This window comes from Gymnoscopelus microlampas (genome assembly GCF_963454915.1).
Source record: "Gymnoscopelus microlampas genome assembly, chromosome: 4".
Lineage (NCBI taxonomy): Eukaryota > Metazoa > Chordata > Actinopteri > Myctophiformes > Myctophidae > Gymnoscopelus > Gymnoscopelus microlampas.
This window is the reverse complement of record NC_139941.1, coordinates 42,481,029-42,508,446: the sequence shown is the minus strand read 5'-3', so window position 1 is coordinate 42,508,446 and position 27,418 is coordinate 42,481,029. Positions and strand designations below refer to the sequence as shown.

Here is a 27,418-nt window from a genome sequence, read left to right as displayed (position 1 = left end):
AACAGGAGAGAAAGGGTACAAAAAAAAAGGTAGATGCCATCGATCTGACAGCAGGGACAATCTGACTGCGATTATTGTCAGACCGCTTCACGGTTCCTGAGCCGCTCCAGAATTTGATAGCGCAGAGAGAAGCACAGTCAAGTGTGATCTGTGGTTATTATAGAAAATTGCTGCACTTTTCAACAGCTGCAGCAGCAGGGCTAATTACTAATCACATCAACCTCAGCACAGAGGAGGAAATGGCCAAATGTGTCAGGAAGCACTCGTGCGCGCCCATGCGCACACACACACACACACACACACACACAGACACACACACACACACACACACACACAACTATAAGTAAGTAAGTATTCTCAGCATTTAAGTTATGATTGAATGATAATGATTATGGCGCTATATCAATCATGATTATCAGTCAGGATATTTTAGGAAGAAATTACTTTGTGGACAACAGGCTGCCATAACAGAGGCTCTGATTAAAAAAAAGATTATCAACTGCATTAAACAAAAATGTTAATGTATCATTGCGCAGTTGGGCAGCGCTAATAGACACCGACACTAAAACAAAATTGTTGAACTGCTTTCATATTGGCTCTCCAATTCTAAGACACCTTATGGATGCACACCCTGATCGGCTTGCAAAGCTCTCCAAGGTCAGCTGATCGATAGGAGAAAGAGAGCCACGCTCCCATCCCCTCCCCTATGTTCTGTACCCTGAACCTCTCACAGTTGCAATGCTTCCGATTTCAACACAAGCACAAGGCTCACGGATTAAAGCATTCATTTTAGGCCAAGTCCTAATCTGCAATTTGTGAAACAGCATAAAGCCCCCCCCCACACACACACACACACTAACACTCCGTTTCAATTAGTACAATATGTACTAATTGAGTGCACAACACCAAACTAAGTATAAATCATCCTTTAGCGAAAGCCTAGAGTTAGCCAACAGAAAGAGAAGGTGAACTCTGTGGAATCCAAATGACCCGAGGACCTTAATCCAGTGGTTCTCAACCTGTGGGTCGCAGGGGGAGTCCCCAAATGTTTTTATTTTTTTCTAAAGGGTTTCTAAAGTGACAATTTAACACATTGGGTGCCAAAACCGTATATATACTTCTTTTCAAAAACTGACGTTGAGTGCAAAAAACGTATATATAAGTTTTTTTGGGGAAAAAATGTTTTTTTTCTCAAATTTTTTTTCCCCCGATTGTACGAGACCTCTATGTGTGTAATGAGGGGATCACCGTGAGGACGGTGATCACTGAAAATATTTTGTGGCTACTTGAAAAAGGTTAAAAAATGGTTAAAAATCCAGGCACTCAACGTACACTTTTTTAATAAAACTCTGGCACCCCAAGTGTTTTTTAACACCTAAAAGAAAGGATTTAAAAAATAAGTCAATAATAACCATTACTGCATCAAAAGAAATGAACCAACTATAAAAAGAAAAGAGGCAAACATTGTGAAAGTAGCTGATCTACATGCATACAACGCCTCACGTTGTATGCATGGAGATCGGCTATTTTCACAATGGTTAAATGTAATGCCTCAACTCCTACAATTCCAAGTGCTTGAAAGTGCTGTGGTCCCCAGTTCAAATATGATTATTTTGGGGGGGTTGCGGCCTGGAAAAAAAGGTTATGAACCACTGCCTTTAATCCATGAAAGCTACAGCCAGGCTGAATGAGCTCTGTAGAGGCAACGTGTTCTGCTGGTCAACTCCTTAATGGAAGTCCTACTGGTGGCATTCCAGACAAAAGAGGAGGCATAAATAATCGAAAGGTGAATAAATAAATAACAACAGCGTTTGCAATGTTATGAGAACAAGTCAGACAGGCCTCTCAGTTAACTCCTCTTTGCACCCAAAGGGCCAGAAAAATAACTATCCAAGACATATCGTCACTGTCTGGCAGAAATGAATGCCCGGTTTTGGACATACAAGGTTTTCAAAAAGGCGAAAAGGGCAAATGAGGTAAATAATCCAACAAGACGAACGTGCCAAAGAGTGCTACCTACCTTTGCTCTCGGCCCCTCCAGCAGAACTGTCAGGTGTGGGGAGCATGTCCTCGAAGCCCCACGACACACTGTGTTTGCCCCCCAAGAGGCAAGACGGCGAGCCCGGCCCTCCTTCCAAGACCAAGAGTCTAGAGGAAAGAATGAAGAAAAGGTTATACATAGTAACTAGGGGTGCATCAGTTCATCGAACTAATCGATTTAATCCATTATAAAAAATAATATAGCTAATTGATTATTTAATACAGCAATCGATTCATAATCGATCCCTATTCAGGGCATGTCATTATAGGTGAAAAGCTTCAAACGTTTTTAAAACAAAAAACTATAGATAAAAATAGCCGATCTATAAGCTCACAACGCGCCGCATCGTGTTGCCTTGTAGATCTGCGATTTTAACAATTTAACACCATTGTGTGAAGATTGTGTGAAGAAGTATACAATAATGCTTAAGTGGTTAATCGTCTTATTGATATATAAAAATCGAATATATTTAAAAAAAACGCTTCCCAATTATTCGATTGATAGAAAAAGTAATCTACACAACAATCGCTAAGAAAAGAATCGATAGTTGCAGCCCTACACATACAAAACAGATGACTCGGGTCCAATAGCACTCATGTATGAGTAAACTAACATGAGTAACATAAGCCTCACCTGTAGAGCACATCAGCCACGGGGAGCTGGCCCAGGTCTGTCTGTTTCTGGAGCAGATGAACAGTGTGGATGAAGGTCTTGAGGGAACCCCTGCAAAACACAACAGCCAGGCATTAGAACAACAAGTAGGCCACAAAATGAACAAATGAACGGGAACTGATATTTTTGGGTTAACCCATTCAATGCGGGAAACGCATCTGTGTCATTTTAAGATTTCTTTGGCTATTCAAAAATAACAGATATACAAGCTCATAGTGCGGCACAGAGTGAAACAAATATTTTGAGATGGGGGTGGGGGGGGGGGGTGTTGTGGGAAGTTTGTGAACCACTAACTGTTAGGATTTAGAAGACATTTGTACGTAGAATCCATAGAAGCAAAAACTTTTGTTAAAAATGTTCGCTTTAAAAAAATATATATATATTTTCAAAGATTTGCACAAATTTGCAAGATTTTTCAAAAAGGATTGCAGATCTACAAGCTCGTAATCTACTATTTTTGAATAGCCCGATGACATCTAAAATGACACAGATGCTTTCTCAGAATTAATGGGCTAAAACAAAAATGGTACTGTTAAAACGTTAAACCGGCTCAGTGGCCTTATTTTTAGAGTGTTTGCCCTGAGAACTGGGAGGTCTCGGGGTTCAATCAATCCCCAGCCGAGACATACTGTACCAAAGACTATAAAAATGGTACCCAATGCCTCCCGGCTTGGAACTTGGTCAGCATCAAGGGTTGGATTGGGGGGTAAGTCCCTGCGAAAACACTAGCGTCATGTCCAGGGGGCTTACTTGTACATCAAGCTGACTCACGCTACGGAAACAGGAGATAGGCCTGACTTATGGGTCACACGGCATGGGAACAGTTGGTTACATATTTACTTTAATCTGATAGTGTGAGTACATTTTATTTCGGTCCATTTAAAAGAGCAGATATGCATTCATACAGTTAAGTCCACTAATGGTAGTGGCACCGAAAAGGTGTAGGCTGAAGCCGAAGATTATTTTGCCTACCCCTTTTATAAAAGAAAACGTAGTAAAACAGTTAACTAAACTGAAAAAAATCTAAGCAAAAGACTTAGCTTTTGCCTAGACTATTTGAAAAGTAACAAAAGTTTCAAAGCAAAACAAAATAACAGTTTCAAACGCTATAGAGTGTTTGTTCAGTAATATCTCTCCAGCACTTTAGTAAACAGAAAATCAATACCAATTTTATTTAAAGAGAGAACCCCAGACGGATCATTTATCAAGTTTGTGTTCCATTTCCAAATTTGGTCGGGAACACTGTCTGTTAACTAGCTAATAGACTGGGTTTCTTAATAGAAGTGATGCTGCCAACCTTGATCAATAGGACCACTGATTCTACTATTTCTATTTTCTCATGGGTCCATTGTAGCCTTGTGGCCTGGCTTGTAAGTTATTGATAAGGAGTTGGACTTAATGCTACAGTATGCCAACCTAGAATAATAAGCACTAAACTAATGTGTAAGTTTCTATTTAGTGTCCAATCTAAGTGTGAGTCATTTGTAAAAAAAAAATATATATATATATATATATATATATATATATATATATATATATATATATATATATATATATATATATATATATATATATATATATATATATATATATATGGGCTGTTTTTGTTTGTTTCCTTTTCATTTTCTCGTAAAAACCTCATATAAACCACAAAATTACACCAACAGTTTGGCACCATTTAATTTCTCATTTTGAATGCTTGCATACAATAAGGGATTCTGATTCTGATATAAAACACACATTGGCTCTCATCCCACAGTGAGTACCCACCCGGTTCGATTTCTTTCGCTCTACACTGTATATACCTATCAAATAAAGGCTAGGAAAACCTCCTAACCCAAATAAATAAACAAACAAACAAACAAACAAATAGCAGATCAACAAGCTCACACCGCATCGCGACGGGCTGATGAAACGTGAAATACACTGCATTGAGGGGAACAGGCCAGTAAGATAAGTTATTTGTGTGAGTCATGTTCCACCATTGGGGAGACAATAAATAGAGGTGAGTCAGTCTTCGAAGGGGAATGTCCTCATGCTGACTGACTGGGAAAACACATCATCAGCTCGTGATGCCACCACAACGACAAAGACAAAGGAAACGGGACGGTCATGTTGTTGTGCACTTCACTCTCTGGATGCTTGTCTGTCATATAGTGAAATGTACCACCTCAACGCCATCAGAGGGGGACAGACCAGACGTTTTAATTAGCTACCGCCGTTGGTATGGGCTGGATGCTTCCCTCCAACAATGAGCTCCGGGGGCCTCTAAAGAGGCCACACAAAGAGTGGAGAGGGTTCTGGGTTTGACACGTCTAGTACTGTTGTTGTCACCAACAGAAGCTGGAGAGCGTAGGCAGAAGAGACAGACGAAAAAAAAAAAAAACAAGAGCTAGGAGACAAACACTAAAATACAAGACCCCTAGTGGCAGAGTTGGAGCTTAAATGGATAGTTCACCCCCAAAATGACCCAATAGTTTGATGACCGGCAGCGGTTCCGGTAGGAGACACAAAGAGTCTTCTCTGTGTCTCCTACCAGAACCTCTGCCCACCGGTCTGCTGGTCATCAAATTATTGGCTTAGTAATGCGACAAAAACAAAAAAATATCCATGAATTCAAGTCTCCATGGGGTGACAAATCAATATAAAAAACGTTTTTTGGGGGGTGAACTATCTCTTTAATCCTATTGTAATTGCTCCGGCTTCTTTTGTAAATTCTTTCATAAAAGCAAAAAGGCAATGCAAAGCCTGAATGAATACAACAGTTGTGGCGGTGTAGTGCCAATTGTGGATTACAAATGACCAAAACAACCAATCAGTCCAGGAAATTCCATCATTGTGGGTGATTGCAGTGCTGTATCTACGTAGCACTAGTGCAAACTCTTTCACTGCATTGGCAGCTGCAAGAGAAACACTAAACTAGACTGCAGTGTTTTGTACACATTCACTCAATGACACGTCTTACAGATGCTAAAAAATACTAAACTGGTTGGAATGATTAGCGATCGAGGATGCAGCGTGTTGTGAGCTTAGAGATCTGCTATTTTTGGACACCATCGTACGATTAAGTATAACATATCAGACTTTCCACTTTTCTTAATGTCTATGAAGAGTTAAAATCAGCAGCCAATGTTTTTGCTCTAACGACTGAATTAAACCTAGGAGTGCTTGGCTGTTTGAAGGCTAGCCAATGTTTACACACACCAAAAAAGACAATTCCAAATCTTTTCCCGAACTGGAAAAAGTTTTTTTCCTAATTTCAAAAATATTTCCAGGAATTTCATAACCGTGGGGACCCTGGGGACAATGAGAAACCTAGAAAGTCACTGACTAAACCCATCTGGTGTGTTTCCTGTTGCTAGTACGGCTCTGGTCTCACCTGGCACAGGCGAGCGCTACGAGGGCAGCGGCGGCGTTCTCTCTCTGCCTGTGAGCCTGGAGATGCAGCGTTTGAGCGTACTCCTGCGGCTGCCCTTGGCTCATCTGCTGCTGCTGCGCTCCGTCCTCCAGCCAGGAACAGAGCAGGCCCTCGAGGCCGTTGAGGCAGTCGGCGGGCTCCTTGCTGAGGCTGAGCGGCTGGCAGTCCCGCAGGCAGGAGAGCAGCACCTCCGCCGTGACCCCGCAGAGCGCCGGGTCGCTGCGGGTCTGGGACTGCAGGAGGGGGAAGACCAGCAGCAGGCCCACTCGGGAGGTGAAGGGCGCCTGCTCCGGTTGCTGTAGCAGACCTTGGCGTTTGAGCAGGGCCAGGGCTTCTTCGTCGGCACCTCCGACCCCTTCTCGCTCCTGCTGCTCCTCCAGGGCCAGCTGTCGCTGCGCCCCCCACAGGCCGCGCAGGGCGTTGAGGCGGTACTCCAGCAGACGCGCGTACGCATTGCTCTGGTTGCCGCAGACGGCACGCAGACGCTCTGCGAGCTCTGCCGGGTTCTTCGTCTCAAACGTTAGTATCTAAGCAGAGAGACAGACACAGGGACGTTAACATCAGTCACAACAGATGAGTTAAAAAAAACAAAAAAAACACACGTAAATGTAGGCAGAGATCTTTAAAATGATGACGACACTGTTGAGTGCATTCGCATCATCATAATGACTGTCAAGCATAGGTCTGGTCTGACTTGACACAAATCCAATTTGCTAATGTCAAGAGTGCAGACTCACTGAGAGATAATATGACGCTAAATCAAATAGGAGAGAGAAGCACCGGACTGGACTATTTGAATTTCTCCGACATGGATTTGAGATAAAAAAAACTAAGAACTGAGTGAAAGTTCACCTCGGTCTGAAATATGAGATTCATTCAAACTGCAACAGCTACAACAAAGTGGCTTGGACAAAAATAGCTTTCCACTGGTACAGTATACCGACCAAAACCATAATCATGCACAATTTATTACTCAATTATTACTATTTATTAGCCTTATTTATGCAGCAACCCGTGTTTACCAAAATGATCACCGTGAAGTACAGCATGCAATTGACATTTCCATATTGAAAAGGTCTTGTTTGTTGATATAACAGATCTACTGTCAATCAGTGATCGTTTAGCCCTTTAAGACCTGAAGCCGATTCTACATGTCTCCTAAATCTCAACAGTTTTTCTGAAAAACGTAAGTTTCTATATCAGTGGTTCTCAAACTTTTCCATGTCAAGGACCCCCAAAACTATATGTATTTGGCCACGGACCCCCATCAAAATATTTTGTTCCAGGGACCCCCAGAAGCAAAGATTTGAATTAAAAATGTTTGCTTTAAAAATATAAGTATTCAAAGATTTGCACACATTTTCATGATTTTTCAAAAATAGCAGATCTACAAGCTCGTAGCGCGGCACTCGGTGCCGCGCTATGAGCTTGTATATCTGCTATTTTTGAATAGCCAAAGTGTAAAATAATCCTTTTTAGCTCAAATCTAAAAAAGACACAGTTCCAGGGCTTAATGGGTTAGAAAACGACGATGACTTGAGAACTTGTGTGTACGTACATCACTGCCGCTATATGACACAACAGTCACAGATAGTGAGGAATTATTTGTGCTAACCTATCTGGAGAGAGAGAACAATATGCTTCATATGCACTTACACTTAGGCAGCAGCATTTCACATATTGATTACACTGCATGGCCCAGGAATCACAGACTAGAAAAAAAAAACACCCCATCCATTATGCCATTTAGCCGGCAGAATCTGTATTGATTCCATTTCAGAAATGCTACTAATGTTACGGTAACGGTCCTTAATTGGACACTGGGCCTTCTCCACCTCGCTCTGCACAAAAGGCTGCAGCATGTGGATAAAAATAGTCCAAATCTCAACACCCAGTGGGCTAATGACACGGGATGACCTCGCCAATCTCCTATTTGGGTACACAGATATTGGCCACTATAAAGAGTGGGCAGGACTAGTACACTGGTTACCAGGCCTCCTGAGTCAGAGGTTTGTTCACATACTTAGATATGAGCTCTTTTCTTTTTTTTTTCATAGACCAAGGTAGACAATACTGCATTTAAGTGGCAAAACAACCCAATTACCTCATACTTTATTGACTTTAGAATATAGAATTCATATTCGGTTTCTTTTTTAAGATTTTTTTTTAGGCTTTCTTTGATACTGATAGTGTACAGTGAGATGGACAGGAAACGGGGAGAGCAGCAAAGCATCGCCCGGGACTTGAACCAATGCGCGGTCAGGCTACATTAGAGCCCAAGAGCCCGGACCACTAGGCCAGCGGTCCGGGCCCATATTTGTTTTTCATTCAGCGTCATGCAAGTTTCAACCCAAAATAATTATTAGCCAGCAATTTACCCAGCATTTTTTTTGTTTTAAACCAAGCTATCTTTGTCCACAGACCTGACCCTCTTTCCTCACAGGCTGTAGTAATGAGACATGCTGATGAGTCCTCATTTCCATATTCCATATTTCAGCTCTAAAGCTAGCTCTAACTTTCTCACTTGTCCTTTTTGATGTATCATTCCATTTTTGTGTACAAAACTTAACCCATTAAATCCGGGAACGCATCTGTGACATTTTAGATTTCTTTGGATATTCAAAAATAGTAGATATGCAAGCTTGTAGATCTGCTATTTTTTTTTTAAGCGAACATTTGTAACTAAAATCTTTGGGGGGTCACTGGAACAAAATATTTTGAGATGGGGGTCCGCGGCCAAATAGATATCAATTTGGGTGGTCCTTGACATGAAAAAGGTTTGAGAACCACTGATATTATAGCAACATACGTTTAAAGAAAAAACAAAAACTGTTAGGATTTAGAAGACATTTGTAGAATCCCCAGAAGCAAAGACTTGAATAAAAATATCCGCTTTAAAAATATATATATATTCAAAGATGTTTCTATGAACCACATCACCGTAAAACACACAGTATCTTAGGCTAGCCGTGCCTTTCTTCAGACTGCAGGCAAATCTGATTTCTTTCTCAAATAAGCTCTTTAGGACTAACAGTCCACAGTTAATTGCAAGTGATCAGATTCGATTTGTTTTCAGACACCGTCGACCTATCTGCATTGGTTGCTGTGGAAAAGACATTGCTAAAGCAACACATTGAGAGCTAGTAGAGCGGCACTCAGTGCCGCGCTATGAGCTTGTATATCTGCTATTTTTGAATAGCCAAAGTATAGAATAATGGCTATAGCTAGAAATCTAAAATGACACAGATGCGTTCCCGGATTGAATGGGTTGACACAGGTCAGCCTTATCCTGAAGGTAAGTGAGTGGTGACAGTTAGACACCAGAGAGCAAATGTTGCAAAATACCCACAGGCTTTCCCAACAACACAGTCTGTTGAGAGGTTTTCACCACATAGCCTTCATTTAAACATTGCAATGGCACTGCTTCCAGGTCTCACCATTCCAAATATCTCCAAATTGCTATTACCATGGTGTAATGAGTTACAGTCCTATGAATTAGGACTGTAGGATGAATTGGATAAGTCATCTGTAGCCTCTCGCTGGCTGACCAACTTAGTGCAGCTTGAGGGGTGAAGACAGTGTTTGAACTTTGACATAAGGTTTTAAACATGACGATCATAACAAATTAATAACAGAGAATAACACTCTGCCGTATCTTGTGTGCTTCTTCAGCAACTCCATGGTACAGTCCTTATGTTTGCTATAGAACTGTTTGCTATAGAACTGTATAACTTTTAGTCAAAGTTCAAAGGCTATGTATGCACACACTCCTACCTCACAGTGCTGAGCTTTGCATCGGGCAAAACATTTGCACAAATCATATATTTGGGTCTAGATGTGCAAATTGAAATGCTTAAAAAAATAAGTACATTTTTATTAGATGAAAGTGGTATGGAATTTCACTAAATCTCAATGTTCTTTTTTGAACAATCACCATTCCCCAGTTAAGAGGATAAATAGGGCTTTATCGCATTATTAGAAGACTCACGTCATGCTTCCTGACTGTACCTCATGGCCAACACATCCAGTGAACATGAGCAACATCCCTTCACAACAAGGTGTGGAACAGAGGTCATGCCATGTCTATTTTCCCAGCATAATGCTGTGGACGTGCCATTGAGTTGGTCTAAAACAGTTATGCACACAAATAGTAACATATTGGTCTGTGTTTATCTGTTTTATAGTTTTTATTTTGATTTAACCTGTATTTCCTGTATGTTTTTGGGTGATAATTCAATCCGTTTACTGTCATTTTTTTGTATTTGATGGACTGCACAGGAGGAAGCTTTTACGTATCTGTTCACGTACCAACTTTTGATGCTGAATGCTTCTGTGAAAAATCCAATAAACAAAGTTTAGAACAAAAAAGGTAACATATTGTTGCAACATTATCTGCTATAGTATAGAATGAATCCCTTGGTATATTTAACCACATGAACCCTAGCGTCTCTATTCTGGGCATGTCATAACAGATCTACACACTCAGTGAGCTTGTAGACCCCCCGGGGTTAATTAAGTATATAGGGCTTAAGTGGGTAAAGTCTCCAAAAGGACCTACAGTAGCATGCCAATACGGTATATATCTCGTACCCCAAATAAGTGCTATATGAACTGTCAAACATCTCAGGTTGCAAAATAATGTTGTTGTTTTCATATTGTTGAAAGCACATTATGGGCCGCAGGCAAAATCATTTCCTCTGTAGGATTAGGATATGCATATGGCATTTGCAATTCTCATTTGAATCAGATCATGCTCAATTGAGTTTTATTCACGCACATAAACTCCTCAGCAAACTTACGATCACAATATTTATTAGCCCATCATTTTTAACCTTTCCCATATCTATATTGTGTGTTCCAAAGTCAATAGCTGGGATTACTGATTAACTTGACGGCAATATTGTGGACGAAAAAACAGCTTTTCTGTGATAATTGTTGGCCTCTCTGGGCCATAACTGTAAAAACGTAACCATTTGTGTGTTGTGTACCCTACAATGTGTGGCATGAAACAGAAAGCAAGATGGCAGATAAGAAGCCCTTAAAGAGGTGCTGGTGGTGAGAGGTCCTCAGACATTCTCCAAATAGCCAACAGTTGTGTGACTCCAAATAGGAGAAGGCTCTGTGGTTCCACAGAGCTAAGGCAACTGACAGGTATTATTCATGAGACATGCTGTGTTCATGAACTTCCTTCATCTAAAAGGTATCCTGAATAACAAATGTAGCTATGGCTTAATCTTATGAAAAGATATAACATGAGGACAATTTTACAAGGCCTGTGGAGTATCTGACAACGGTGACATTATAAATTATGTATAAAGAAGGTGTTATGCACCAGATATTCATTCATGCGCTAGGCAGCCAAGCAGACATTAATATATGACCACCACCAGACAGGGATACCATCTAAAGGCTGTTGATTGGGATGGTACTATAGGATCATCATGGCTACACATCATGTAACGACAGCATCCGGCAAGCACACCACAGCTCATAGCAATACTTCCGGTCTGTACAGTTTACCTTCAAAATAAAAGATTTAACATTCTTCTTTTCACAAGAGTCGTTGTAGCCCTGCCAGACTGCTACAGTACCTACACTTATTTAACCTGGATTTTGATATATGTTACAAACATTTAGCATATTAGGATCCAATAGATTGATACCTGGGGAGTTGCTGAAAAGTATGGAAAATATGCTCGCATTCGATAAAGCTCAATTACACCCAATGTGCAAAAGACATTGATGAGCGGCTCACAGCCTCAGCCTGATGACCTAAAAATCTAATATCTCCCTCTGTCTATAAGAGAATTCCCTTTAGTCTAGCGGTTAAGATGTTGGCAATCCCCGCGGGAGACCCGGGTTCGAATCCCAGACGTTACATATAAACAAAGATATTGCCAGGAGTTATATTTTTTTTTTAAATCTATTCCGTACTTTTGTGATCCATACTTTCACGCGTAATTTCCACATAGTTGTTATTAGTATTTAATTGAATCCACTTTCATTTGTTTACGGTTCCAATGGTCACCTTTTATTTTGACACCCATGACAGGAAATGAATACAGCACAGTAGAGTGACAGTTACAGTAGCAGGGTTGGCAATACTAGCTAGTATCCTTATCACTGTCTGTCTGTCTGTCTGTCTGTCTGTCTGTCTGAGGGCATGCAGCAGCATGTTGACATGACACAACCAACTGTAAAACATCCACGTTTCTCATCAATCATGTGTGGTGTGTGGAACCCACCTCCTGCTCGGTGTGGTGTCCCCCTGCTCTGACATGTACTGTATGTGTGAATGATGTGTATGTTGAATTAAAACCACCTCCTCCTGCCAGGAGGAGGTGGTTTTATTTCAACATACACATCATTCACACACTCCTGCTTGGTGTCCCCTTGTTAGTGTGTAATAATAACCCACCTCCTGCTCTTATGTATGTGTGTGTGTATGTTATAGTGTAACCCACCTCCTGCTCTACGTACGTGTGTGTGTGTGTGTGTGTGTGTGTGTGTGTGTGTGTGTGTGTGTGTGTGTGTGTGTGTGTGTGTGTGTGTGTGTGTGTGTGTTGTAGTGTGTAACCCACCTCCTGTTCGGTGTCGCCCTGCTCTGACCCCCCTATCTCACTGGGCAGCTCGGCCAGATCCGTGACCCGAATCAGCCCGTCGTGGAGGAAGATGGTCTCTTCCTTCACGGAGAGCCACTGGGTCGAATCCACGGCCCCAGTGGATCCCATCGCTGCTCCTCTCTCCTCCTCCTCCTCCTCCACCTCCTCCTCCTCCTCCTCCGATAGAGAAGATACTGATGCTAAAGGGGTCGAACATTAAAAAATAGAAAAAATCATGAAGTGTCTGGGAAAAACACACACAGGAACGCCTGAGCTAGCTACTAGCTACAATAACATATCTATCGGTCGCCCGTCCACTTAAAATGATGGTGTGTATGTGTATGTACTAGTGTGTGCGTGTGTGTATTCATGTGTGCATGTGTGTGTGTGTGTGTGTGTGTGTGTGTGTGTGTGTGTGTGTGTGTGTGTGTGTGTGTGAGATGTGATAGACTATGTTGCTAACGCTACGGTAGCTGCTAACGCCTAGAATAAAGATACCAAGGATTCGTCAGTGACGGCACTAGCGGAAATACTTTCGTTTGACCACTTTCGCACAGCACTGGGGCTCTAAATCTGTCAAAAGAAAAAAAAGGAAAATAAATAAATATATATATATATATATATTTTTTTAAAGACAAACAAAGAAGAAATAAGAAAAGAATCAAAAGTAAATCTACTTAAAATATTTCATAAAAAAAAAATCCAAAATAGCAAAAGTGTTTCACAAAAATCTATTCCGTACTTTTGTGGTCCATACTTTTACTGCGCGTAATTTCCATGTAGTTGATAATTTAATTTAATCCACTTTCAAAAGTAAATCTCCAAAAAAGATTTCATAAAAAAACAAAAAATAGCAAAATAAAGTTTTGCAAAAGCATGTAATGGAATGATCCATTTAATAAATCTCACAAGCTCACAAAGCCTCACATCGCAACACGTTGTGAGCTTGTAGATCTGCTATTTTCGAATAGTCTTTTTTGCGACCCGAATAATGATGTAACATTTTTTTGTCAAGCAAAGAAAGGGCCCCATGAAATGAAACTCATTTTCTCTCACTCACACACACACACACACACACACACACACACACACACACACACACACACACACACACACACACACACACACACACACACACACACACACACACACACACACACACACACACACACACACACACACACACACACACTTCCGGTTGTTTGTGTGAAGTCACCGTCGGCTCCTTGAGATCTTTATTCCAGGCTAGCGCTGCTAACGTTGTGGGCGTGACACACTCTCTAATATTTAATAAATCCGTTATTAAAGACGCACCGTTTAAGAACGACTCATTTCCCCCCGATGAAGACAGGATGGCCACCAAACCCATTCATATGGAAGATGAAAAGTGGAACAGCTGCCGTTAGTGTGCGTCCAAACCATGAGATTAATGGCTGGTTTAAAGATAATGAGAACCTCCCAGTTGTCAGAGCGACGCCATGTTTCTCCAAGGCCAAATGACTGGTCCCAGAATGCACTGCGTGCAGCAATAAGCTGTCAAAAATCAATACAAGTGATATTCTACCACTGAATGGCTATTTATATGTAACTATCTATATGTAACTAATAATTACAGGTAGGGCAAGTGATATTTTTTGGTCAAAACAAAAAGTGTTTGTGAAAAGCTTAAAGCACTAAATTCTGATAGTAATCATTGTTATACACTATATAGGGTTTGTTCTGTAACAGGGGTCTCTCCATGTCTCTCCAGCTCTTTAATAAACAGAAAATACATTTTCAGGTAGGTGACAAAATGTCAGCCAATCAGGAGAGAGTACCTACTGTATCAGCTCAATTTTTATAATGTTCCAGTTAAAATTTTGTCTGCTCATTTTTTTGTGTCATCACTTCCAATTTAATTTGTTTAATCTGTATCCTGTCAGAATTATTTATCCTGAGATTGGATAAAATTGGTATCCTGACCTGGAATGCATTTTCTGTTTAAGAAAGAGCTGGAGAGACATGGAGACTCCTGTTACTGAACAAACACTCTATAGCAATAAAGAGTCCAATCAAAATATAGAGCTATTTAACACTTATTTTAACCAAAGAAAATCACTTACCCTACCTTTAAAATAACAATATAACATTTCCATTGTGCCCACTCTTCCTAGTGCCCAGTCTTCTGGTGCCAAGATTTCCCTAGAGTGACCACTCTTCCAGGTGCCCACATTTCCCTAGTTCCCACTCTTCCTAGTGCCCTGTTATCCTGGTGCCCACTCTTCCTAGTGCCCAGTCTTCCCAAAAATATGGTGCCCAGATGTCCCTACTGGCCTACTCCCTAGTGCCCACCTATCCTGTATCCGAAATAACGACCATCTTTTGCCTTTTCCTGATTAAAAGCTGGATAATAATAAAACAGTGAATATCTATGACTCATATTTTATTGCGGGTTTATAAAAATGTAGCAAATTATAGGTTATTTTGGAAAAGGGAAGAATAACTTCGAATGATTTACATTGCAAATCCTAGGGCGCCCCCGTGTGAGCAATATAAATAATGCACTTGTCTGTTATGTCCCAAAATGTATTGGAAAAATTGTTTTATTGTGATTTGAGTTCATAAGTTAATAACAATAACAACACTTATGTATAAATATATTAAATATGCATCAAAGCCCTTCATTAAAAAAGTATGTGAAAGGTGATCGGGTTGATTTTCAATACAGATCTAAATAATCTGCCATTTCACAGATACAAAAGCATTTAATGAAATTAACATAAAACATGTGAGCTATCAATTCAAATGATATGCTAAGCTCATCATCCTCTCTTCCTCGGATGAAGAATCTTTAGACATCGCTTATAAAGACGAACGGGAGTCGCTCTTTTCACGTCTCTGTCCAATCTCTGATCTCCAGCTGTGCTTCTTTCTTCTATCTTCTTTAGTGCTTGGAAGAGTCTGGAGGCTTTAGAGAAGCCAGCAGCACAGCTACTGTAGAAAGAAATGAATAGAAATATCAATTGAAAGACCCTTTCATTACAACGTGTCAGAAAACAAGAAAAAGGAAAGACACACAAAAATATACAGTCTCAGCTTAAAACCTTTTTCTGTTGAAGCAGTTTTTCTCTTTCTTTGGCAGGTTTAAACAGTTTTCAGAGACAAAGTCCATCAGGAGAGACCGAAGAATATTGGGCGTCCTGAAGTTTTCAATCTGACCAGCTAACCTGTAAGAAATACAAAAAGGATTTCACTCATGCCGAAATAGAGGAACAACTAAGGTGAACATTATAGTGTGTGTGTGTGTGTGTGTGTGTGTGTGTGTGCGCGTGTGTGTGTGTGTGTGTGTGTGTGTGTGTGTGTGTGTGTGTGTGTGTGTGTGTGTGTGTGTGTGTGTGTGTGTGTGTGTGTGTGTGTGTGTGTGTGTGTGTGTGTGTGCGTGTGCGTGTGCCTGTGCCTGTGTGAGTGTGTGAGGGAGAGAGAGAGAGAGAGACACAGAGACAGAGACAGAGAATGGAGAGAGTAGTTCAATGCAGCTGCCAAGGAGGTCACACCTTCATTGTGACCTTTTCAATCGATATTACTATCGTTACTGTCGGGCAGAAAACTCTTATCTCCATATTTTTACTTTCTGTGTTTTCTCGTAAAGTAATGCCCTACTTGATCATACTACAGCGTCACACAAAAGTATCAAAAGTAGCAGATATACAAGCTCGAAACACGGCACGAAGTGACGCATGTTGAGCTTGTCGGTCTGCTACTTTTGCTTTTTTATTTTTTTATCCTGGAAAGTAACAGTTTTGGACATTATGAGGTTTCCACCCGACAGAGACGATATATGAGGTAACCTGTACAGATTCATAAATGTCTCATACATTTGTGCTTCTTTCTCACCGGCTGGTGCAATCACAGTGATAGACAATCTTTGACTCCATGTTCTGTAGATTATACTTCTTTTCCAAAGGTTGGATTTTGTGTTTACAATCATCCAAATGTTTAAGTGTTCCACAAAGTGTCAGATTATCTGCAAATAAATAAATGTATACAATAAAACATTGATTATGTGACAAATTAACCAATACTTCTATAGCCAAACTATCTAGGTTCTGAAGTATCTGATGAACCTTCTTCTAAAACTTTAAGATGGCTTTTTCTGCTTTCAATCAAAAAAGTGGCTATATTGCCACTTTTTTGCTAGTGGTTAGTGGATACTTTTTGCCTATACTGTACCTGTTGGATTATGGTGATATTTTATACATGAATGCACCAGAATCCCATCTTTGTACATTAGACACACTATCATGCTGCTTTACAATTTGTAAACAAACAACAATCATTCCTCAATCATTCCTCACAAAGTGCTTCTCTGTGAAGCACTTTGTAACTCTGTTTTGAAAGATGCTATATAAAAAAAGCTGTATTATTACTATTATTATCATTGTGTATTGTATGAATTGTGAGGTCAGTCATCTCTGGCCATAAGAAGACAGTCATTGTATGTGTTTGTATACAAAGCTATCTTGGCTGGGGCAGCTACCGACTTACATAAGTACATCACTCTTTCAACAACGTGGACAATACAATCTGGGATCATAATAAAATGATATCTCATATATCATGTTCCCACTGTGAGAACTGAATTTGGGAAACATGATGTATAAGCTAAGAGAGTGCTCTCGGAATCTACAACAAAACGTTTTGAAGTTACATTCCTTATAATTGGAATTAATCATTTTAATGAACAAATTGGACACCCGCTTGCCAAGGGGTGCTCATGTTTTAAAATTGTTTCTAGTTTTCATTTTGTTAAATAGTTTTATTTGCATTTTATTTGTATATTCTTGTTTTTATTTATTTATTTATTTAAATGTTTTTATATGTGACATTACGTACAGTATGCTGCCTGCTTGGCCAGGTACAACTAAAATCTCAATGTGGTTGTACCTTGGTTGTAACCCAATTTATAACGTACTTACTCTGTTTCACACTGAATGTTTTGGTCTCTTATCAAATTTTGTATCAGCGTTTTTGAGGAATATAACTGATGTGAATACAACTGATGCCATATTGGTCATAATATTATAAGCCAGGTAAATGTAGGGTTAAACCACCATTACAGTAGGTCACTTCACAGCAACAGCGGTTGTTCTCATGTAGTGTTATGTAATGCACTTAGGTTAGACTCTCCCTCCATGGACAAGGCACTCAGGAATTTGATACCTGTTATCGCAGCCATCTCCTGGTTTGTCCCATCCCGTAGTGGGTAGGTATTTGTCTGCTTTGGGAAGTTTCCACGCTGAGCAACTGGCATTGTTGTTTGTGTTGAAAGTCCAGGACTTAATTTGATTCTGATGGGTTTTGTAATAGTAGTAGTAGTAATAGAAGTAATAGCAGTAGTAATAGTAGTAGTACTACTACTACTACTAGTAGTAGAATTCCAGAGGATTGCTGAAGTCTTTTCTGTGGGTGACACTTTTGCTGTTGATGTGTGAGATCTTGCTTTGCGGTCCGCACAAGGCTTACGCCGGGACTGAAACGTGTCACCCCTCACAGGCAGCCTGGGCCCACAGCGTTGCCGTTTCTTTCCAGTGGCGGTCATTGTGGTCGCCGTGGGGAACGCTGTTTGTGGCTGAAGTGTACCTCTCTGTGTCATGGGTGAGGAGCTTTGTGGCGTGGCTGCTTTCTGACGTGGCTTAATGGTTACCCGTGATGAAGCTTGGCTTTTGTGCTTCCTCCTGGACCCCTTGTTTTTACCTGATTTTCTTCTATTTGATACAGTCGTGTTGAATTGAAAAGCACCAGCTGTGACTGCTGTCTTTGATTGTGAAGTCAATGTGGCAGTTGTCTGTAACAGGGATGCAGGTGTCCGAGTTGAAGGAGCAGAGGTTGCTGTTGCGGAGGTTTTGCTACTTCTTTTGCATCCTTTCCCCTTCCTCTTTTCCCACTGGACAGCATCACCTCTGGATGGAACCCTAGGGGTGCATCTGCCAGAGGGAACAGATGGCTTTCGGTGTTCGCCTTTGGGTGGGTTTCTGTTCTGAGAAGTCCGGGGCCTCTCCATTCCATCACGCGCTCTGGTTCTTGTTGACTTGTGGCTGGCCCCAGTGACATCATATTTGGTAGAGTTATAAGGCATGGGCTTTTGGAAGACAGCATAAGGGGCCTCTCCGGCTACCTTGCACCTATACCGTGTAAATAAACAAGTTAGAAATCAACCCTGCCAAGACAGAAGCTCTTTCATAAACTGCTCTACTTAAAAAATATATATATATTTTCACTTTGCAAATATTGACCACGTTCCACACATATTTGTTTAATTCAGACAGAGGTAAACATGGTATCGCCATTTAGAGTTATACACTGTCATTTTATGCACTGCAATTAGCATTTTTACTTCCACGGTAATTATAGCATAGAAAAGATATGAAGACTCAGAGGGAGGAAAAAGAAACAAATTATAGTGCAATGGAAAAGGTAGGGAAAGAGTTTTCCAAAACACTAATAGTAATACCATAGTGTAGTGGTATAGGCAGCAGGTGGCTTGTGGGCCAGAACTGGTCCACCAGTGATAATATCTGGCCTGGCAAAATATTTTGTAAATAGTTAAACAATATATCACTGACAGTCCCACATACACTGTAGGTAGGAGGTGGATAGTTAAATGCCCATTGGCTTTGTATTGATGCAACCTGGTAGCATGAATGTATAGTTCTATTTCCATTCTTCTTTGAATGTTCCGTTTTCACAATCAACTTTTTATCAACCTTTGGATGAAAAGCGAAATAAACTGTCTCCGGATAAAATGTTCTTTCTTTAAACTTTTTGATGAACTAAATATCCTCTGAGTGCCACATTCGCGGATGGGGCCTGCACAAAATGAATGCACAAGCATTTCTATCTGCACCTGTAACATTTGATTACACACATCTCTATCCGTATGCAGTTATTATACCACACACATCTTTATGTATTACCTTTTATAGAAATGTAGTTATTACTGTATATATAAGGTTGAATGTTCCTGTTCCTAAATTAACCATTGATTGTGTTCTGGCCCACCATCTCATGGCTTAGGAACAACTAGCACAAGGCCAAACTTGCTTGCCTCCACCTGCCATAGTGATTGATTTTGACCTATTTCATTGATACATTCCTTATATTTAGTGTATATTTATTTACATCCAGTACTGTACATACCTAATCAATGCGTATGCACAAAATAATTGTATATGATAACACTGTTCACTGTTGTTTGTTATTGCAGTCGTTGTACGTTCGTTGTTGAATGTCAGTACAATGTGAGTTACTGTGAACCGGAAGTCAGATTTCTTACATAATGTAAAAGCAATGTTTGGCCAATAAAACACAATTCAGATTTTGATGACTGCTCAGATATGGCTTTGTTAGTATACTACCAGAATAACTTGGCAACATATTAATCATTACACAGCTTTGATAAGAAAGAAAGATCCCAAACGGATAGACATTGATAGGGGTGGGAACAGAGCAGGGGTGTGGATGCATGCCCCTGGGCATTGTGAGGGAGCTGGCAGTGTCAGACGTGTTATTACAAGACAGACAAACTGCTATCTGTACAGTATATCATCTAGCCTCTGAACCTTTCATTCCTCACTCAGTCAGTACCCAAAAAGCATAAGTAAGTAACAATTTGTCCTTACAATCCCCACCAGTACATCTCAGTGCATCGTCTCTGCCGTACGACGTGAAAGCAGGGCACCCTGAGGATGTTGAAGAAGCTGTAACCCACCATGCTGGAGATGGGATCGTTTACACTGAGGAGGCACTGCCGAAACCTATAGAAATGGACAGAAGATTGAGAAGAACCAGACTATTCAGTGTACCATGAAACAGAGTTAATAGGAAAGATAATCACGGGGAAAGTAGAAATCGTGCTGGTTAGAAGTTGATATGTGAAGGCAAGCTTCTCCATGTCATGCATACCTGATCCACCTTTAGAAAATATTGAGCTTAAGGGACCATACCCGTACCAGTGTTCTGGCATGTTTAGCTTATTGATCGTATAATTGACAATCTTCCAAAGCATACCGTGATTTGTTTGGTGTTCAAGGTAGACAAAACATTTAATTTCAGTCTGAAAATCTGCTTGCAGAGACTTGAAACTTGCATGAGATAGGTAATCCAACACACTCAATTTCACTATTCTGTTATCTTCTGTTGTGTTCTTGTTGTCATCATTTTAATATGACTTGAATATTTTTGGTGAAAATAGTCCCTGGACAAAATATTGATTTGTACACAAAATTAAAACATCCATAGCTGCAGCACAGTGATGTTTTATATATATATTATCTAATAATGTATTATTAAACAAATGGAAAATCAAAAAATAAAGCCATTGGCTGAAATTGTGATTAAACAATAACATGTATTAGTGACGCATGGTCCTTTCCGTCGTATTTAAGAGATGTTGAAAGAGATAGGTAATGCATTCCTTTAACCTGGCAATTTAAAAAAAGGTGCATGACATGTTCACTCTTGACATCAAAAGTTCATGTTGAGGGCTGAACACATGCCCACGTATAATAGTTAGTCAATTTGATGTCTGAAATTAATTGATGGGAATGTGTAATGCATAGAGTTTTCCCTCTGGCTGAATTAAACATGAAAGCCTGTGATATATTGCAAAAACATACAGTTCACTAAGTCAAAAGTTCTTAGACATTGTTCTTAGTTCATTGTACAGACAGTATACTGTATTCTGTTCCTGTAGTAAAAGTAGGCTATTATCACGTGCTGCATATGGACCCTCCTTGTTAAATCCATTTCTTGGCACAATGCCAGAACCATCTGACACAAACTTTCCTATAGAATACTACACACGTGACTCTCCTATTTCACATAGACAGATGTGGATTATATTAAATGCCATAATAACCAAACCTATAAACGTGACATTGTTCAGACAGGTCTTACTGTAGTCTCAGTTATTGCTTGCAGAAGGTTGAAGGAAGGGTCCCCTGAGGGGTTGAGAATCTGACATGCACTGGTGTAAAGTAACCAATTACATGTACTCAAGTACTGTACTTCAAATTTTGAGGCATTTTCAGTTTACATTTTTCAATACTTTTACTTTATACCCCACTACATCTCAGAGGAAAATATTGTACTTTTACTCCACTACAATTATATGAAAACTTTAGTAACTAGTTAGATTTTGTTGATTATTATTACAAAACACACTTCAGCCCTATATATATTTTGGACATTTGAAAATGGCAGATCTATACAAGCTCACAATGCGTCACAATGCATCGCAATGCGACGCATTCTGAGCTTGTAGAACGGCTATTTTCAAAAGATTTTGCATACATTTTGAACTTGTGAAATGGGACATTCTGCACAATGAGTTATTTGACTTTTGGTACTTTAAGTATATTTTGATGCTGATCATTTTGTACTTTAACTCAAGTACATTTTGAATACGGGACTACTACTTGTAACAGAGTATAGGCCTATCTACATTGCACTATTGATACTTTTACTTAAGTTAAACACGTGATACTTTTTCCATCTGATAACGTGATGCATAGCACACTCAGTCAGACTCACCTCTGGTCACAGTCACAGTGTGAGACAGTGAAGAAGTTGGAGTTGAAGACTCCATAGTTCCTCCTGAAGGCATGGATGGTGCTCTTACAGTGGTCATGCTCACGGCAGCATCTGTCTGCACTCTCAAACATCCCTGTGCACAAGAAGAAGGAGTTGGCTCATAATCTGTTCACAACATTTCATGGTAATAGCTCACTGTTAGCTGCTCAAGGAATTAATGATTTAGTTGACACACTTTCCCCATTTTGATATTTGTTTCTGCGTGTGTGTGTGTGTGTGTGTGTGTGTGTGTGTGTGTGTGTGCGTGCGTGCGTGCGTGCGTGCGTGCGTGCGTGCGTGCGTGCGTGCGTGCGTGCGTGCGTGTGTGTGCGTGTGTCTGTCTGTCTATGACCAGCTAATCTCCGGCACCGTTGCTTGTTTGCAGCGAAACTGTGCACACACACTCCCTGGATGCCAGAGCAGAACCTCTGCCCCAAATTTCACATGGGCCTGTTATAGCGCCACCAGGAGGCCGTTCTTTGCTAAACTCATTTTTTTGACAGTACTCCTACAGATTTTGTCCAAACATCGCATAAATCGGTACACATTATCTCTATATAGACATTAAACGAAACAGGTCTTTCAGATTTTTCATATTCCATCCTGATTGGCTAAGTTTGGCTTCCAAGGTTTGCAGGAGTGCTCCTTTTTGAACAAAATGCCTCAAACCATGAACGCAGCGTGCGATTCCCGTGAAATTTTGTACACACATTCCCACTAGGCCGAGGTAGAAATGCCACTTGGAACTTTTCAAATAAGCCTAATGGTGGCGCTAAAACAGGCCGATTCACGTTTTTACCTATAACCGCAGCGATCTGCGTAAATCTCTGTATGCACTCCCTAGAAGTCAAGGAAAAACTTTTGCCCTGCATTTTTCAGATCTGCCTTTTATAGCGCCTCCAGGAGGCCGACTTATGTAAAACATTTTTTTAATATTACTCCTACAGATTTTGTCCAAAGATCACGCAAATTGTTACTACACATTATTAATAGTCATGTGATCCAGATCTCCATATTCCATCAACATTGCTGGCCCACAATAACGTACCTGACCTGGCGGAGTCCTGTGCTCCGAGGAGCACTTTTTCTAGTTTATTCTCTTTTAGGCCTATTTTACGCAATCGAATATCTCAGCATTCCACAGGTTTGTCGTACTGGTTTAGCCACAATTAATGCCACATTTTACTGAGACAAAATAGGCTATAATTATATAGAGAAAGACACATTTATCTCTTTATGTGCTCACTTAACTCACGGGTGCGCACACACACGTCCAAGAGGGGATTTTACGCACAGTACGCAGGTAATGAGATCATTATGCATGGCAACAAGACAAGTCCACGACTCTCTTACCCAACTGCTCGTATCCCACGGCTGTGCTTCCAGTTCCACACCACAGCGTCCCTGGAAACAACCACGACCGCTTCCTCCGGGATTTGACCACCGATTGCGGACGATCATCATCAACCCAATTAAAGCTCCTTCTTCTTTCCCCTGGCTTGGTTAACTTGGAGTCCAAAGCGCAGGGACCGTCCTCGGCCAGCAACACACTGATGTCGAAGGCATTGACTTGCCCTACTCCAGTGTCTGTTGATGTTGACTCTGTTCCATCATCGCACAGAGTGAGGTAACGGCTCGTAACGGCCGGATCGTCGCTGATGGAGCATCTCACGAGTCGCATGTCTTCTTCTGACCACACGGTCTGGTATAACAAGGATCGATGGTCACCTGCCATCATCTCCTCCCGTAGGAACGTGAGTCGCGTCAGGCCGTCGCCCAAGGAGCTGGTTCTGTGACAGAAGAAGTGATGATCGTGTGAAATGTCGTGCGCGTCTCCATGCGTATTGGACAAACTGAGTCCTAATAATAAGGATGTGATAATAATAACAGCCGACTCGGCTCTGCGGTGCATTTTAAAGCAAATGTATTATATTTTTCGTCGGATGAAGAGAATAATTTTGTCCAAGGCAGTCATTTAATGTGAGTTTCTTTCATCTATAATGCCAGTTGTCCAGCTCAAATTGGCTGAAATTGCCATTAAATCTAATTCCCGAAATGTCTAATTAAATACTCGCTGAAATTAAGTTCAGAAAAACTATCCAAAAATCCGAAAAAAAACACCGAAATATTTAACCTACAGTTGCACTCATTTATCTGCACGTGCGACTAAGGAACCGATGCTGATTGATGGGACAGGTTTATCCCACAGGCTGGAGAAATATGATGCTCACCTCACTCATAAAGTTGAACCCACCTGCGTGTGTGTGTGTGTGTGTGTGTGTGTGTGTGTGTGTGTGTGTGTGTGTGTGTGTGTGTGTGTGTGTGTGTGTGTGTGTGTGTGTGTCTACATACAGTGGTGGAAAAAGTAGGCTACTCACATTTTTTACTTGAGTAAAAGTATCAATACCATGCCATGTAGAAATACTCTGATACAAGTAAAAGTCCAGAATTCTAAATTTACTTGAGTAAAAGTAGGCCTACAAACGTATTGGTACCAACAATGTACTTAAAGTACCAAGGCTACTCATTGTGCAGAATGTCTCATTTCACAAGTTCAAAATGTATAAAAAATCTTTTCAAAATAGCAGATCTACAAGCCCACAATGCATCACATTGTGGGCTTGCCGAAATATATATGGACCTTAAGTGGTTAATGTATAGCCTATGTTTAGTAATACAAATCTAAATCTAAAAAGTAACTTACTCAAACTAACTTTTCAAATAATTGTAGTGGAGTAAATGTACAATATTTTCCTCATCAGAGATGTATGGAGTAGAAGTAAAAGTACTGAAAATTGGAAAAACTCCAGTAGAGTAAAAATACCTCAAAATTGTACTTATAAGTACAGTACTTGGGTAAATGTACTTAGGTACGTAGTAGTGTGTGTGTGTGTGTGTGTGTGTAGTGTGTAGTACTGTGTGTGTGTGTGTGTGTGTGTGTGTGTGTGTGTGTGTGTGTGTGTGTGTGTGTGTGTGTGTGTGTGTGTGTGTGTGTGTGTGTGTGAGTGAGTGAGTGAGTGAGTGAGTGTGTGTGTGTGTGTGTGTGTGTGTGTGTGTGTGTGTGTGTGTGTGTGTGTGTGTGTGTGTGTGTGTGTGTGTGTGTGCGTGTGCGTGTGCGTGTGTGCTGTGCGTGTGCGTGTGCGTGTGTGCGTGCGTGTGCGTGTGCGTGCACGCTGAGCAAAATTGATTCTGTATGAAATCAGACGGGTGCAGCAGCTATTCTCTTTTTGTTTTGCATAATAGCTTTATACTTCTTACCCATTCATTTAGCCATAACCTCAAAGTCTTGCCCGGGGGGCTGAGGTTATTCAAATGTTAGGACTGCCTGGCACCATGCCAATAAGGTGTTATGTATAATTACCCCCCTATATATAGAGTGAATCCAGAAACGTGTCTTTACATGGGCAGGGGAGCATGTTCAAATAAGATGCAAGAGTCAAACACTGACTGTAAACAGAAGCAAAGCAGTATGAACACACTTTTAAATGTTCCAAATGCCAAAAAATATATAGCAATACTATAAGGCCCTTAAACTTTGGAACAACTTGGGTTATGCGTATGAATGAACTTACAGTGTGTGCAAACTCTGTATAGTCCTATATTTTACACAGCCTAAGTTTGGATTAGTGTCAGGTATTGTCAGGTATGATTTTGTCATGGTGGGGGGACAAGAAAAAGACCATCTGTGAGGAAGTGCACAGTATGGTATGGTTACTTAACTTCTATATGGAATTGCCCGTGGATGCAACATTTGCTGAACTGTTGTGCTTGTGCAGGTGTCGTATATTAGCCCTTATTTGCTATATTTTATGAACGGTATGCAAGTAAAACATCTGATATAAATGTAACCTAGCTAAGTAAGCGGAATCATGAGTGACACAGACTGGTGTTCGCATAGGTAATGAAGGGCCTCAGATAGCTGTGAAGTCTAATTTACATTGCCTTTTGTTATCTTGGAGACACGAAGTCTAAAATGATCAAAGAACTATTGGTTAACAGCCGGTGGGGGATTCTCCCCCATCCCACCTGTTTGTCTGTATTCAAATGCGAATGGACAGTTTAAAAGATGAACTAAAATGTTACTCATTGCTACGAGTACTGGTAGGACGTGAGGCTGCTTGGCTGTTAGGCCAGGGGCTTCGGCTCCTGGCTTCTTCTGCTGTTGTACTTGATGCTGAAATAAATGATCAATGATGGGAACTCTGGGTCCGCGATGTCCTCTCTTCTCCTCCACTACTTTTGTAACATCTACCAGCCTGCTAACCCGCATTTTGGGCCTCTTCTGACACGTCACAATGGCGAGCCAGCAGATATTGTTGTAACACCTTTTTTGGGGTTGCACTTTACAAAAGAACCTGTGTATTTTGAGGTCGCCGCGGGAGCGGGCCTGGCTGTGTGTGGGGGATTGGATCCATGGGTCTTCCTACGGCGGGGTGGACCATCGCGATGCAAGCCATGGAGACGTCAGCGCGACCTGGTTTTCTACGTGCCTACGATGAGCTCCGTTCCGTCAGCAGAAATTGGACTTCCGGTTTTCGACCTAGCAGAAATAAGGGTTCCGGTTGCCTTCAAAATAAGATCGTGAATTTTTTATGTTTTTTAAAAGACACAAATCTAATTTAAAAATACATTTATGATGTATGCCTTTTAAATGGCTCATACTAAAACACTTCTAAGTGGCAAGTTTAAAAAAAAAGACACAATTGTATTTAAAAAATACATTTATGATGTACAGTATGTCTTTTTAAATGGTTGTTCCAGTTTGAAATTGGCTATTGACCCCCATTAAATGTGCACTTAGCACTGTTTTGCACTTTAACTGGATATTGATTTGTGTGTGTTATATATATATGTATTGTTTTTGTATTGTTTGTCCATTGTTGTAATAATGCTGACTCTAGGCCAGGTCACTCTTGGAAAATGATGATGAAATAATATTGTTTATTGCAGAAGCAAATAAACAATGATAAAAGAGACCACAAAATATGCTACAAATAATAATAGTAGATAGTGAAGGTGAGATAAAAAAAAGAAGAATTTGGGGTTTATAAAGTTGATCTCACCTATTTAAAAACT

At 40.5% G+C, this 27,418-nt stretch overlaps 2 protein-coding genes across 12 annotated transcripts in view; both read right to left on the bottom strand.

Annotated features, from left to right (window-relative positions):
• hectd4 (HECT domain E3 ubiquitin protein ligase 4) overlaps positions 1–12,881 on the bottom strand; it is a 102,106-nt gene extending 89,225 nt beyond the window's left edge. For all 11 annotated transcript variants that reach the window (XM_084054975.1, XM_084054982.1, XM_084054983.1 and 8 more), the window contains exons 1-4: positions 12,713–12,881; positions 6,093–6,658; positions 2,675–2,764; positions 2,021–2,148 (exon numbers count right to left, since the gene is read on the bottom strand). In XM_084054975.1, the coding sequence (XP_083911101.1) occupies positions 2,021–2,148; positions 2,675–2,764; positions 6,093–6,658; positions 12,713–12,862 (934 nt within the window). In that variant the 5' untranslated portion in view covers positions 12,863–12,881. The remainder of the gene's footprint in view (positions 1–2,020; positions 2,149–2,674; positions 2,765–6,092; positions 6,659–12,712) is intronic.
• A 2,435-nt stretch (positions 12,882–15,316) lies between these two features.
• LOC311043734 (uncharacterized protein) lies at positions 15,317–24,528 on the bottom strand. The gene is made up of 7 exons (XM_084055092.1): positions 23,696–24,528; positions 22,304–22,436; positions 20,392–20,526; positions 17,933–18,894; positions 16,607–16,736; positions 15,817–15,939; positions 15,317–15,706 (listed from the first exon to the last, which is right to left on the bottom strand). The coding sequence occupies exons 1-7, from the start codon at positions 24,252–24,254 to the stop codon at positions 15,535–15,537; spliced, it is 2,214 nt and encodes a 737-aa protein (XP_083911218.1). The 5' UTR covers positions 24,255–24,528; the 3' UTR covers positions 15,317–15,534.
• Between the last annotated feature and the right edge of the window lie 2,890 nt (positions 24,529–27,418).